The 13885-nt window shown below is 31.2% G+C and overlaps 3 protein-coding genes across 8 annotated transcripts in view; 1 reads left to right on the top strand and 2 right to left on the bottom strand.

The window, feature by feature from the left end:
* Positions 1-5309, bottom strand: part of LOC106787346 (PAX-interacting protein 1) — a 7470-nt gene extending 2161 nt beyond the window's left edge. Inside the window, exons 1-9 of the mRNA XM_014749632.1 lie at positions 5074-5309; positions 4662-4846; positions 1976-4551; positions 1438-1882; positions 1137-1321; positions 788-1029; positions 433-702; positions 138-342; positions 4-56 (exon numbers count right to left, since the gene is read on the bottom strand). Coding sequence (XP_014605118.1) covers positions 4-56; positions 138-342; positions 433-702; positions 788-1029; positions 1137-1321; positions 1438-1882; positions 1976-4551; positions 4662-4846; positions 5074-5169 — 4257 coding nt within the window. The 5' untranslated portion in view covers positions 5170-5309. The remainder of the gene's footprint in view (positions 1-3; positions 57-137; positions 343-432; positions 703-787; positions 1030-1136; positions 1322-1437; positions 1883-1975; positions 4552-4661; positions 4847-5073) is intronic.
* On the top strand, positions 5105-13080 carry LOC106787367 (rhomboid-related protein 2-like). 6 transcript variants are annotated; one of them, XM_014749673.1, is made up of 6 exons: positions 6047-6113; positions 11111-11129; positions 11687-11765; positions 11841-12029; positions 12113-12438; positions 12534-13080. In XM_014749673.1, the coding sequence occupies exons 3-6, from the start codon at positions 11706-11708 to the stop codon at positions 13045-13047; spliced, it is 1089 nt and encodes a 362-aa protein (XP_014605159.1). In that variant the 5' UTR covers positions 6047-6113; positions 11111-11129; positions 11687-11705; the 3' UTR covers positions 13048-13080. The 6 variants fall into 6 exon arrangements, with proteins under 6 accessions (XP_014605161.1, XP_014605160.1, XP_014605159.1 ...); XM_014749672.1 differs by lacking the exon at positions 6047-6113 and adding an exon at positions 7191-7427; XM_014749675.1 differs by lacking the exons at positions 6047-6113; positions 11111-11129 and adding an exon at positions 5105-5191.
* Positions 5597-9637, bottom strand: LOC106787366 (Meckel syndrome type 1 protein-like). Its single transcript, XM_014749670.1, has 4 exons — positions 9059-9637; positions 7465-8164; positions 6419-6774; positions 5597-6142 (listed from the first exon to the last, which is right to left on the bottom strand). Exons 1-4 carry the CDS (start codon positions 9133-9135, stop codon positions 5737-5739), a joined length of 1539 nt encoding a protein of 512 aa, XP_014605156.1. The 5' UTR covers positions 9136-9637; the 3' UTR covers positions 5597-5736.
* Positions 13081-13885: the final 805 nt, after the last annotated feature.

The raw sequence follows: 13885 nt of genomic DNA, 5'->3' as shown, positions 1-13885 counted from the left end.
CACTTGGAAGTATTGTCTTGCGACTGCTCCTAAGACAATTTCTGCACTGAACACGCCTAAAAAATATGAGATAATGTTTTAATCGCATACGTCATCAATAATCGTTGAATTTGTTATCTTTAAATATTATTACTCACTGATATTAGCTTGTAAAACATCGGTAAGAAGATGAAGATCATTTTCATGAGTTACAATAATGTAATTTAATTTGGTACTGTTCATATCTTGTATTTGGGTAAGAGATCTTCTTGTTTTCTCCATTACACCACCCGCGCTTTCAATTATTTCTGATATAGCTGATGGAGATGGGATAACACTAGGTGTCACGTAAAATATCTTTCCCTAAATTAAAAGACGGACAAAATATAAACGATTGGAAATATCTCTAATTAATGTTTTGAAATTATATTATTTGTTGTATTTATTTCTTACCTTAAGTACTGTACCCCGATTAGGACTTGCCAAGACCTTTTCTATATTACAATTAAAATTATTTTCAAATTCTACATCCCCAAGAAGATATCCACTCTCGTCCAAGAAAGTATTTTTTGCCGAACAATCGAGTAACCATTGTAGGGTAACAATAAATTTACATCTTGAAAGGCAACACAATAGTTTGACCGTACGTATCGGTGCGGACATTACAAGATGAGTCGCATCTTGCCAGGTTGCTGCTAGAGCACCTCCCAATTCTCGAATTCTCTATATAATTTCATTATTTTTAATATTAATCACATGGTGTGTTAATACGAATTAAATTAAATTTGATTTTATAATATTATTATACCTTGGCGTGTTTTCTAGGATTAATACCAGAAAATAATATCTTGGGTTGTTTATCTGGTGGAGGAGGATCTGGATTACTAACAACTATCGGTTCGTCTAAACCTAACAGATGTGGATCCTTGTTTAATTGAGATACATCCAAACGCGGCTTTTTAGACTTTCTTATAGAATTTGGACCCTGTCCAACTTGTTGGACTTTGTCGTAAGATTCTTGGGTGATATTAATCGGTACTTTCCATGCAGCTGTGAAAAATAATATCGAACATATACAATTATACTACTAATTTTAAGTAAATTAACGAAAATAATTGTCGTATATTAAACGTAAGATATTTTTTTGTTTTACTTACCCATAATGTGTGGAACTAATGAATAATCCAATCTAAATGGATTACCAAGACTAAATTGTTGGTATTTAGGAGCATCCAATTGATGCGACGTACCGATCACCCCACAGAGAAAATCTGTTAACCATTGTGCATTTACTACTGCGGTTTGCCATTCGCGTGCCTTTTTATACTTTTGTCCGTCTGGTCTGAAATTTTATTTTGAAAGATATAAAAAAGAAATTTATTTTCAATCATAAGACTTTTAATTAATTTAATATTTTACGTGTTGTATATATATATGTTATAACTTAAGAAATATTACCTTTTACATACGAGTAATGTATTATGTCTGGAAAAGTAACTCGTAAGTTTGGCACCTAACGCTTCCAACATATATTTAACTTTAGTTCGTTCCTCTCCTTCAAATCCGGATAACGATACAATTTGTTTAGTGCACGGAAGTTCGTTTAAACCATAAGGAGTTGGAAAATGCAATGCATGCCATGGAGGTAGTACTTGTTGCTTGTTAACAACATCAGATAGCCAATAAGCACTAACGCAACGTCTTCCTTCGCGTAATGCTTGTACCACTGTTGGATGCTTTTGTGTAATTGCTAAAACGTGTGTAGCACGACCACAATATTGCGGTTCTACTTCTCCTCCATATTTTTCAATCACTTGTTTCCAAACTAATACTTCATTTGGACGTTGAACGTCGTATTCGACGATTACAAAAATACAACCCAATAAAAATAAATTTGGTGGAACTGGAAATATAAAAACGAGCCCCATTAGTAGTTACTTTATATAACAAAATTATGAAGATATAGTTGATGAAAGAAATATTAATATATACTTACGTTTTAAATTTGGATTATGCCCATAAAATTGAGCTTTAGGTTGTTGCATAACAGGAGCATATTGCATTTTCATGGGAGCACCAGCTGGTGCACCATTCGTTATGTTCCCTAAGGTTCTTCTTTGATATGCTGCTAATAGTTGTGGATCTTGAGAAGGCGGAGGCGGTGGTCTATGTTGTGCAGTCATCAATCGTAACTGGCCAGCAGCGCTACCTTCTGCTGCACCACCTTGTAATCTATTGGTTAACATATTTGCTAAAGCAGTCTTAGTTTTAGCATTAACAAGCTGTTGATCTGGAGAAATTTGTGTATTATTAGTTAAAGGCGTTAATGGTGGTTCTTGCTGAGCTCCCTGTGGTTGTTGTTGCTGTTGCTGCTGTTGCTGTTGTTGCTGCTGCTGCTGTTGTTGTTGTTGCTGCTGTTGTTGTTGCTGCTGTTGCAATTGTTGCAAATGTTGTAGTCTCACTATTTGTTGTTTTTGCAAATGCAGTTGCGCTATTTGCTGAGGCGTTAAGGTTTGATTCGGTTGAAATGCTTGTCCTGCTTGAGCAGGCGGAGCTGCTTGTATATTTTGTCCAGCCTGTACTATGACTTGATTAGAAGAATTGATAGGTGTTAAAGCAGGAGGTTGTACGCCTGGATGCACAGGCTTCTGTCCTGGTGGTTGTGCTATTTGTGGTCTCATCATTTGTGGACGTGGCTGTTGAATCCATTGTAAACCGCCCGGTTGTCCTGGTTTCCCAGGACTTCTTATAACAGCTATATGCGGGCCTTGTTGGGCCTGACGGTTTTGTATTTGTCTTTGATATAATAAATTTCGTTGCTTTTGAATCTTTTGAATAAATTGCGCTCTTTGCTGAGGATCCATTTGTTGCAATTGCTGGTGCGTTTCAGCATCTAGCTGAATCAATTGTCTAGGTTGTTGAGGTGGTTGCTGAGCCCACTGTCCTCCAGGTCTTTGTGGACCAATTTGCTGTTGTTGTTGTTGTCTTTGCAACTGCAAGTGATATTGTTGCTGTTGCTGTTGCCATTGTGCATCTCTTTGAACTATAAAACCTTGTTGATTTGGGCCTATTAATTGTTGATTCTGTGGTTGTTGTTGTAATTGGCCATCTCTTATAACAAATTGTTGCGAACTTTGAGGTGCAGATTGTTGTAACTGTTGTGATATTTGATGTATTTTTTGTTGTTGCTGCTGTTGTTGTAATATAATAAGTTGTTGTCTTTGATCAGTTGTCATTTGTTGAGGTGGTCCCGGTTGTTGTTGATTCAGTTGATGTTGTGTGCTAAGTTGCTGCTGAGAAGGCAACTGTTGCAAAACAATTTGTTGTTGCTGAGACGTTAATTGCAGCTGTTGCGATTGTTGCTGCACAGGAATTTGCTGTGGCTGTTGAGGCAAATGTTGCTGTTGCTGCTGTGCTTGCTGAGAAGAAAGCTGTTGTTGCTGTTGTTGTTGCTGCTGCTGTTGCTGTTGTTGTTGTTGTTGTTGTTGTTGTTGCTGCTGTTGTTGTTGCTGCTGCTGTTGTTGCTGTTGCTGCTGCGACAGCAACTGATGTTGATTCATTTGTTTTTGCTGAACCAACAATGGCTGCTGAGGTGTATGCTGATGCTGAGATAACTGTGAATTTATTGGCTGTTGTTGTTGTTGTTGAATTAATGTTTGCTGGTTTAATTGTTGTTGTTGAGGTGGTAATTGTGGAGGAGGTTGGGTTTGATTCAAAAGTGTTTGCTGTGTGTATGTTTGTTGCATCTGTTGCTGATGTTGTTGCTGTATCATTTGATGTTGCATATTTATTTGTTGTTGCTGTTGTGGAGCCAAATCTTGTTGCATTTGTGGCGAGATCCCTTTTGTTTGGGAAATATTATTCGCTTGGGAAGCTTGAGGCATCCAATTAGTTTGATTGATAATATTTTGATCTGACATAGAAGGAACATTCGGAGGTGCATTAGATAAGCTTGTGGAAGGAACAGAACGTGAAAGATGTTGTTGCTGTTGTTGTTGCTGAGGCTGCTGCTGAGGCTGCTGCTGTTGCTGCAAACTAATTGCATTTTGCCCATTATTCGGATATGTCGCAGTCGTTGCAGTATGATTAGCATTGTTGTGCACTTGTAACACATTAGAAGATACAGGTGGACTTGGTTGATTCCAAGGCATACGTTGTTTTAATTGTTCCAATACTGCCTTTGTTCTGTCCTGTTCTTCTTGAGCAGCGCTATTCTCAGTATCTTCATCCATGAACCCAGTAATCATTGCTGTTGAAGTATTTGGGGATGGATAAATAAGCAATCTTGGATGATACTCTATCTCGTTAACAAGGGCAACCTTTTTATAACATTCAGTCACCCAATCAGGAGTAACAATGTGAATATGATGTCTCATTGCAGCATCATACTTCAATCCAGAAGGTTTTCCAGTTATCAAATGCGTACAATATCTATCTAAACGTAACTGGCATTTGCCACCTTGTAAAGTTATTATTGCCCAAAGTATTTTACTGTCTGCCCGACTTATTTGGGATATGCATGCTCGTACATTGGAAAATAATTGATTCTCTTCTGGGGAAAAATAACGTGTTCTATTTGCGTATTAACATTAAGAAAAAATCTAATAGGTAAATCATTTTGTTTGTTTTTTTATAAGATTATAATACCGATGTTAGAATACTAACACCATATAAAAGGATACGGTAAAAGTTTGTTACATTTAACAGATAATAGAATCCAATTCTGTGTAACCGCTGGTATTTCATAAAGATCCTTGGCCACAGATATATCATTTTCAAGGGCATCATAGCCAGCAATTAAGTGCGTTACAAAATCACTGAGATAGTTGGATCTCTCAGCTCCACCTTCTTGCAATAAGTTTAAGATCTATAAGTATTTAAATGATCTGTTTAGTTAACTATTTGAACAGCATCGATAACATGCGAATATATCATAACCTTTAAACAGATATATTCCAATTTAGACAAAATTGTACAAAATGTAGACCAATAGATCGCAATTATGGATCGAGCTAAATATATCGAAATAAAAAAAATTCGATAGGTTAGTTCGTACATAATAATAATGATAAAAATATTAGGACGATTACATACTTTAGGATCTCCTTCACCACTGACGTAGTATTTGACATTGGCAAACAGAGCACCGTCGAGTTTTAATTCCTCAAGACCGGCTCTAATATCGCCCATTTTAATCAAATTCTTCTATAAAGTAAGTTATTATTTATATTTTACATATTGCACTTAAGATACACGAAGCATTTAATTAAAATATGACTACGCGATATTTGATAACAATAGTTAGCCGCGACGCTTTTGTTATTATTATGATTGTTAGGTTATATGTCTTATACTGAGAAAGGAAACCATATAATGCATCTAATGCAACGCTCTGTAGAGCCACCGTCGTTCAAGATAGTAGTTTACCACTGTTGGTAACCACGAAAAATAGATAACAACCACAGAAAGACCTTGCAAGGTCTCTCTTGTGTGGTTCATTTTTTTCTGGGTTAAGTCTATTAACCTAATTCACCAAATTTCCTTATTTTGGGTCTTGTAATAGTTTCACTAGTTTCTTTAACATTTCAATGTACATATAGTTTTACATTTATTTCTAATATTTCATTATTAATAATTATTTTTAATTATTCATTCATTATTTTATCAAAATAACAAATGTTTAACCTATTTTTATATATACTTTTCAATGTGTACATATGTTCATACATTTATTGATTCTAAGATTATTAAACAAAGTCATAAATCAGTATTTTTTATTTGTAGCATACGTTCTCTAGCAGCCTTGAATTGTTCTAAGACATTTTCAACGTTATTCATAAGTGCATCAACGTTATTTCTATCAAGATATTTACTTTCAAAATTTGTCCTAGTCGTATTGATGTTATATCGATGAACAATGTTAAGATTTATTTTAACGTAACCGCTCGACACAACATTTAAATTAGATTTGTCCAACAATGCACTGTCGTGCATCAATGGAATACCACAATGTGTGATATCTTCCAGTTCATAAGTACCACCGGTAAAAAATCTACGAAGAGAATCAACGATATCCCCAGCTGGTCTCCAAGTGGGTATATTTAATTCGTGTGTACCTGGCAACAACGATATAGGTACTACTCCATACCCTTCTATGCGATATCTATATTAAAATTAATTTCATATATTTTATTTATAGATTTTTTATTAAAAGTGATGTTATAGAGAAAGTATTGGTTAACTCTTTTATATAATATTAACAGTAACTCTAGTCACTCCTCATTGTACATTCTGAGTGTCTTACCGGTGACTATAATCACCTATTGTTATTTTGCATCCATTTACAATGTTTACAATTTGAATATTTTAAAATGCATTACGTTTTACCTCTAAACATCTAATCTTTCATCTATCAAAAGGGTTAATAGTTAATACGTACCTAGTCCAACTATCGAGAGATGCTACACATATTAATAAAGACGGCCACTTGGTAATAGCTGCATTTTTAGTTAACACATTTAAATGCAAATCCAATAATATATCCATGATATAATCAAAGTAAGCAGTTTTATCTTTGATACGACACTTTTGCGTTCTTCCAACTAATCTTTCTTTTTGTTTGGTACTCCAATCTTTAGGTAAAATGATATAATAAGTTATGAATAAACCGTCATAAGTAAAATTGTGAGCGGAAACGATGTTCAGGTTTAAAAAGATTTGAAATATGTTTGGTACTGTTAATTCTATTTCGTTTGGTATATCTGCCGATTTGTACAACATCAGTTTTTGTATTTCCTAAAAAATATTAAAATATTAGTATTTTAGCTTTCACGTAGAATCACACCCCAGTTCGCTTATACCATCAGTTACAGGATAACCATACATATATTTTTTTTACAAGCATGAGTCAAGTAATGATGTCAGTTTAGAAAGATATAAACAGTAATATGTATGTGTGTGGGTTATACCCCTTCTCCAGTTTATACATGATCCAACACTAAGGAAATTTACATTAGTGAAAGAAAGTGTTGGAAGGGAACATTCAAAGAAATATCAAAGTCAGTCAAACTTAGACCATCTACTGGTTAACATGGTCGATCATCTAAGTAAATTCTATCTACAATAAACTTTATATAGTTTCTACAATATTTTTAGAACATGAGGACTTTAATTAAAAAATGTAAATTTTTTAAACGATTGATACAAAAGTGTCGACAAAGAAATAAATTAATTTTAATGAATTAATTATAGTATCACAGTGAATTAAAAAATGCATGCACCTCTTTGTGCAATTTTATAAGAGAATTATAATAAGAGTATTAAAGATTTGAGTATTAAACAGTGCAAAAACTGGGAGTATTAAAAATAAATAAATAAATTTAATATATAGACAAAATGTCTTATCCACAAAGAATGATCAGACAAATATCAGAAATTTCCTATGTGGGGTACGTACTATTAATAATTAAATAATCATACACATACTTGTCGTAATTCTTCACGTTGTTCTTCCAATTCCGATGTAGATTGAATTTCAGAATAATGTTCTATCCAATAATCGTATTTAATACCGCTATCCGTTGTAAGCATGTAAGATTGGTTTGAAGTAAAATCAGGATACATAGTTAAAATATTATTTACTTTGTCGTATGTTATTTTGCATAGTAGCGTTTCCATTTCGAGATCCGACGAATGAAACAAATCAGATTTATTTTTTCTACTTAAATCGAGTAATATATACATGGTACTACGTTCCATATAAAAATAATGATTAGAACGTATTCTGGTATCCGTGATTCTATCATCGATAACATTTTTATTATATCTCAGTGAAAAAGGTTTACGATTAAGCATTTTGGGTAATGCTGATTGATTCTTAAACGACAAATAAGATTGGTAAGGCTTAGTAAGCAAATTTTCGTTAGGATAATACGAATCTGTTTCCGTGTAACTGTACAAATGCGAGCCTTGCAAATTTTTTTCCTTTACCAGTTGGTGATATCTTTTTTGATAATCGTTAATGCAGTTGTTTTCGTCTTTGTAAAATTCTATCTCGAACGGACTGAAGATCTTCTCTTGCCATCTAAAAATACGTTCTTCTTCTTCCAAATAATTAGAATCTCTTGTATCGTTCTCCGTATCAAATAAGTCGGCTAGCAAAGATTTCTGTTGGGCGACTCTAACTCTATAACAATAAACGTACCATCAAAATACTACATAAATACTGATTCAGAGTATATAAGATATACGTGATCTCTATCTCCAAACCAGATGGCTTCTGTTAAATTTCAAGGTTTCTGTTTAATCTTTTCTCAAACATACTATTTCATTTTCCTTTAAAAATCAAACATATATTTTTTCCTTCCACATTTAATTACAAAGATAAACTTTTACGTTTTTTTGTTAAAAAAAGAAAAAGAGAAAAGTATGTATCTACGTAAACGAAAATTATTTCAAGAATGTCATTATCCAAAAACGTTCCATTCCTTTTTCCAACAAGCACGAAGTTGATAATTATTATATATATTTTGTTTTTTCATAATCGGAGAAAAAAAAAGTATATAAATTTATAATTCGTATATAAGTGCGTGTATTAGTTCTAATCATTTAGACATCATATAATATCCTTGATAAAATCCTTTCAAATTTCAAGGCCAACAAGGAATGTGTCCTATAGACGAATGTAACGATGTAACATAACAATCTAAATTAATTGTTGTTAGATGTATTATTAATTATTCTTGGAAAAACATATGTTAAAATGAATATTTGATTGGTCAATAAAAAATATAAGAATTTTTAATATTTTATATGTGTGTGAATATAATTTAGTATCATTTAATTGTAAAATAATAATAATTTATATAATTATTATATTAGCATATTTAATTACCTATAAATATGTTAAAATACACTATATATAGTGTTATTTTATTTCAGTAATAAATATTAAAAATTCGCGCCATTTATTGACCAATCCAATGCATGCATAAATAATTACACACACATGCATATAAATATAAATATACATTTGTGTATGTTTATATAAATGAGAAATTAGGGGTATATATGTATATACCTAATCTTAAAATTATGTATAGGTTCCTTAACTCGATAACTTGCAGCAATTTTTTTTCTTTCCTGAATATCCGTCATATTGATTTTTATTATAAATCATAGAAAAAATAATATTTTAATTGGAATTTTTTTTCTTCACTTTCTTACACAATTTAGTATAGAAAAAAAGAACTATAGACGTAATGAAGGAAGTAGGAAACAAAGTATACTAATCGTCGCTTAGCAACGTAATAATCAAAATAAAGATAGGTGATTCATTCGTGATTTGAATTTTTCATTTTATTTTCTCGTGTTGCAATCTTTAAACAAATGTATATTTCCGTTTGTCTCTAGATCATTTTCATCATGTTTATTGTGATTAGCATCAAATTATTTTTAAATTAGACTTTAATTAATTCAAATAATATTTTAATAACAAAATGCTGGGGGAAAAAATATTCATAATACGTAAATCAAAAGTAGCTGTTAAAGACTATAATTATTGTGCTATAAATACAATGTTAAAAAATGAACAATAATTAGGGAATTACTTTATCGCAGTTATTACAGAAATGAACATGAAATATTATTTCTGCTATTACAAATGACGTATACTAAGAAATAAATTATTATTTTTTTAATTTTTTTCCTGTTAAAACTTGTTTCATTATTATCTTCTATTTTGTTTACTTGGTAAATAATAAGAAAACCAGTTTTCGATTATAATTCGCGCGTTAATAGATTCAAATAATATACGTATATTAAACTTGTTTATTCTAACACATTATACAAAATAATATAATTTTATTATATAAAATAAATAAGGAAATTGTTTTTATTGTTGGTCACACACACATTTAAGATATTTAAAAAAAAAAACACGTGCATACATTTTTTAAAATTTAAATTCCATCATTTTGATTGGCCAATCTGATATGCAGCAGATAAAACGCGCGAATATTATTTACAATGATTAACGTTAAATATTTATTTGCACAAAACGCAAGAATTTTCTTGTTTTGTGAGAAGAAGTTAAGAAAATAAAAAAAGGAAAGAAAAAAAAATAAGAGAATCGGCATTAAAACCGGTTTTAAATTGACTGCATTCCTTTTGCCAATGGGCCTATCTATCCCGTACCTTTACCGTTGCTTTTCTACATTTTACGACAGATAATCTTTAAATAGTCTTCACGAATAATACAAAATTAAACCAAATGAATATCCTTTTAATGATTTCTAATTAATTGCAATATTTTTTTGTCCTCATATCTTTTATTTTCTTCATTAATTTCACATAAGTCAGTTTGTAATACAAGCAAACGGTGAAATCAAAACAACAACTGCAAAGAGAATACAAAATAATTATTATCAAATAACAACAACAATAATAATAATAATTAATAGAAAAGACAAAACAAATTGAATCTATACTTATAAAGAAATAAAAACAAAAGTGCATTTCCGTTGTGTTTACTCCCTCTAAACTTGAACTCGTGCACTATATGAAATCATGAGTTTACCTATCTAACGTGCTACACCGTGTGCACACCTTTATGTTCTTTAAAAGACCGTATCGATCATATTGAAAAAAATCATTTTCGGTAATTTATTTTTACTTTTTTCTTCTTGTTCTCCTTCTTTTTCTTTTCCTAAGAGGTTGCGTAACATTTGGAAACTCGTAGAAAGAATAAAAAAATGTTTTGTTCTCTCATTCTATCTCGTCTATGAAGTATAATAATAATAAAAAAAAAGAAAGAAAAAAAAGATGAGAGTTTTTATTAGATACACCTGTCGAAGGCCAAATCGAATAAACCGTATTCTCCGATGATACCAATGCTGGTAGAGTTGTGATTACTATAGTGTTTGCACTTAGTATATGTGTGTTACATTCGAACGTTTCTTCTTATTTGATTTGGATTATACTTAAGAAGAAAATTGTTCTTTATCATTTGAAGTTCTTTTGTATGAAAAATTCTTCCTTCTTCTTCTTCTTCATATTTTTTGTTAAAAACGATGAATGAAATTTAATTTGGGAGTACAGTTTGAAGAAATTGTTGTTCTTTGCCACGTCTCAGGGTTACTGACACCTCACAGGTAATTATCCTATTATCTTCAATTTAGGTTTATTATTACAAAAGTTTTTAATGGATTTTTAGTTTTGAATGAAATCATATTTCTTAGTTCACTCGTTGTACTCATCATCATCGTTGTTTCCTTTTCTTTTTCTCTCTCAGTTTTTTTTTTCTTTCTCTTTCTACGTGACTGTGTGTATTCTCTATAAAATTGATAAGAGATAGATTAAGTATACACAATATATAAGTATTTCATCGAAGTAAGTGATATCATTGACTCAAATCGTTTTCGATTTAGTCGTTACTGAATAACCCACACCTGTGGAACTTTTTACATACACCTAGAGGTATTATTTTTATTTAAAAAAAAAAAAAAAAAAGCAACAAAAAAAAAGATACTTTAGTATCTCAATTACTACTTTTCTTTTTTTGTTTTCTTTTTTTCCATCACGAATTTATTCCAAATATTTATTTACAATAAGAAGAGAATATTTTTCTTTGATGTTGTTATTAAAAATTTATACGAATGATTTCATTCGATTGATATCGTGATATTAATTTCTGTTTTTTCTTGTTTAGAAGTTTCAAATTGATTAGGATGGCGACCAATCAAGAAGGAGAGACTGGAATAACTATTCCTTTACAGTTTAATGATAGCGTAAGATACAATTTATATTATTAAGAAATATTTGTACAAAGTTATTTTATTTATTTGTACGGTGATGAATTTCAGCATTGGAAAGGTATCTTTGAAAAATATGACCTAGATGGTGACGGTAAGATCTCATATCAAGAGTTGAAGGCTATGATACGAGGTTCAGCGTATACCAATGATATTCCTGCCAATGTAGTTCATATAATAATGCGTAAAGCAGATTTGGATGATTCTGGGTATTTAGAATATCCAGAATTCATTGCTATGGTATGGTTTATATTCTTAATTAGATTTATTTATGTTTTCCAATAGAAAGAAAAAACATTCAATTAGATTTCTTTGCGGTTTAGATTCATAGAAAAGATATGCAAGGAGTTTTCGGTCATCTTGTACAACGTTATGTACATTCGATGGTACCTCAAAGACCAACCGCTGCCCAGTATTCTCAATCTTCTACTGATTATCCAGATGGACAATACGAAGAGGAATATAGTTGTAGGCCACCAGCAGTGGCGATGATAACCATATCAATAATAGAGATTATTTTATTTTTGTACGACGTTATAGAACATAAGTCACTTTCCATGGATGGGCCAGCAGCTACTTTATTTATTTATAATCCGCACAAAAGATACCAAGCTTGGAGGTATGTGACGTATATGTTCGTACACGTTGGGTAAGTTTTCTTCTAATATCTATATATTAAAATGAATGAAATAATTTATAAAAGACATTACAATGTAAGAAACGAATCTTCATTTTATTACTTAGAATTCTTCATTTGGTCGTTAATTTGTTCGTTCAAATAATGCTGGGCATACCACTGGAAATGGTTCATAAATGGTGGAGAGTATTAATCATCTACATAGCAGGAGTGATAGCTGGATCTCTTGGAACGTCGGTTTCAGATCCTACTGTTTATTTAGCAGGAGCATCCGGTGGTGTATACGCACTAATTACTGCACACGTAGCAACGATATTGATGAATTGGTCAGAAATGGAATTTGCTGGCCTTCAGTCAATAGTGTTTCTTGTTATAGCCATAGTTGACATAGGTCAAGCAATATACAGTCGTTATGTCGAAGTAGACGTAGACAATCAAATTGGATACGTAGCTCATTTGACTGGTGCTTTAGCCGGACTTCTTGTCGGTATTAATGTTCTTCGTAATCTGGAAGTTAGAACTTGGGAAAAGGTTATTTGGTGGGTCAGTATTGTTACATACACAATTCTCATGACGGCAGCTATTTTGTGGAATATTTTATATCCTTCGTATTATTCGTAATAGTTACAAAAAATAGATAATAGTGTTCGTTTTTATTTTTCTTTTGTTTTTTTTTGTTTTTTTGGTTTTTTTACATATATATATATATATATATATCAAATGAATATTGTAATATTTTAATTTAAAACGAATTGTTCCAAGAACGTGCCTAATCGAGAATCAGTAGAAATTAAGGAGACAGACACATTTATTGCGTATAAAAAAAGGAATTCTTTTAAATGGAATTTCACGCAAAAGAATATTTTATAATATTACTATTAAACTGTCTTGTTAATGCTTAAAGCATTAATCAAAGAACGTATGCGATGAAAACACAAACGTATTTATAAAGAAAACTAATTTGCTTTAATAACTTGCTGAATTATGATAATATATATATATATATATATGTATATCTATTTATATAATATTATTTAAGATCGATACACACAATTACAAGATGTACTGTGATATACAATGCAATTATGGGCATTGCAAAACAAGTAATCATTTACTATCATTATCAATTTCCTATTGCGTATTGTGTGATTGCATTATTTATCTCTCTTTCTTTCTCTCTCTACGATTAATTTTTCATTTTGCACATATGAGTGAGTGCTACCTCTTCCGTTTCATTTATATATATATATATATACGCACAATGTATATATATAAATACATATAGTGGTTGTATAAACGTTTCATTACTTTTGGATTTTTACGTACACAAATATTTTCTAACTGCTATAAAAATGTAAATTATTCATTTGCTATATTTTATCGTACGATATGTATGAATATACGAACTTTATTATTATAATGTAAAGCAAGAGGTGCAGTATTACTTTTTTGTTTTCTT

The sequence above is a fragment of the Polistes canadensis genome, unplaced genomic scaffold (genome assembly GCF_001313835.1).
Source record: "Polistes canadensis isolate GaletaPanama2010 unplaced genomic scaffold, ASM131383v1 scaffold_99, whole genome shotgun sequence".
Lineage (NCBI taxonomy): Eukaryota > Metazoa > Arthropoda > Insecta > Hymenoptera > Vespidae > Polistes > Polistes canadensis.
This window is presented reverse-complemented; position numbering and strand designations above follow the sequence as displayed.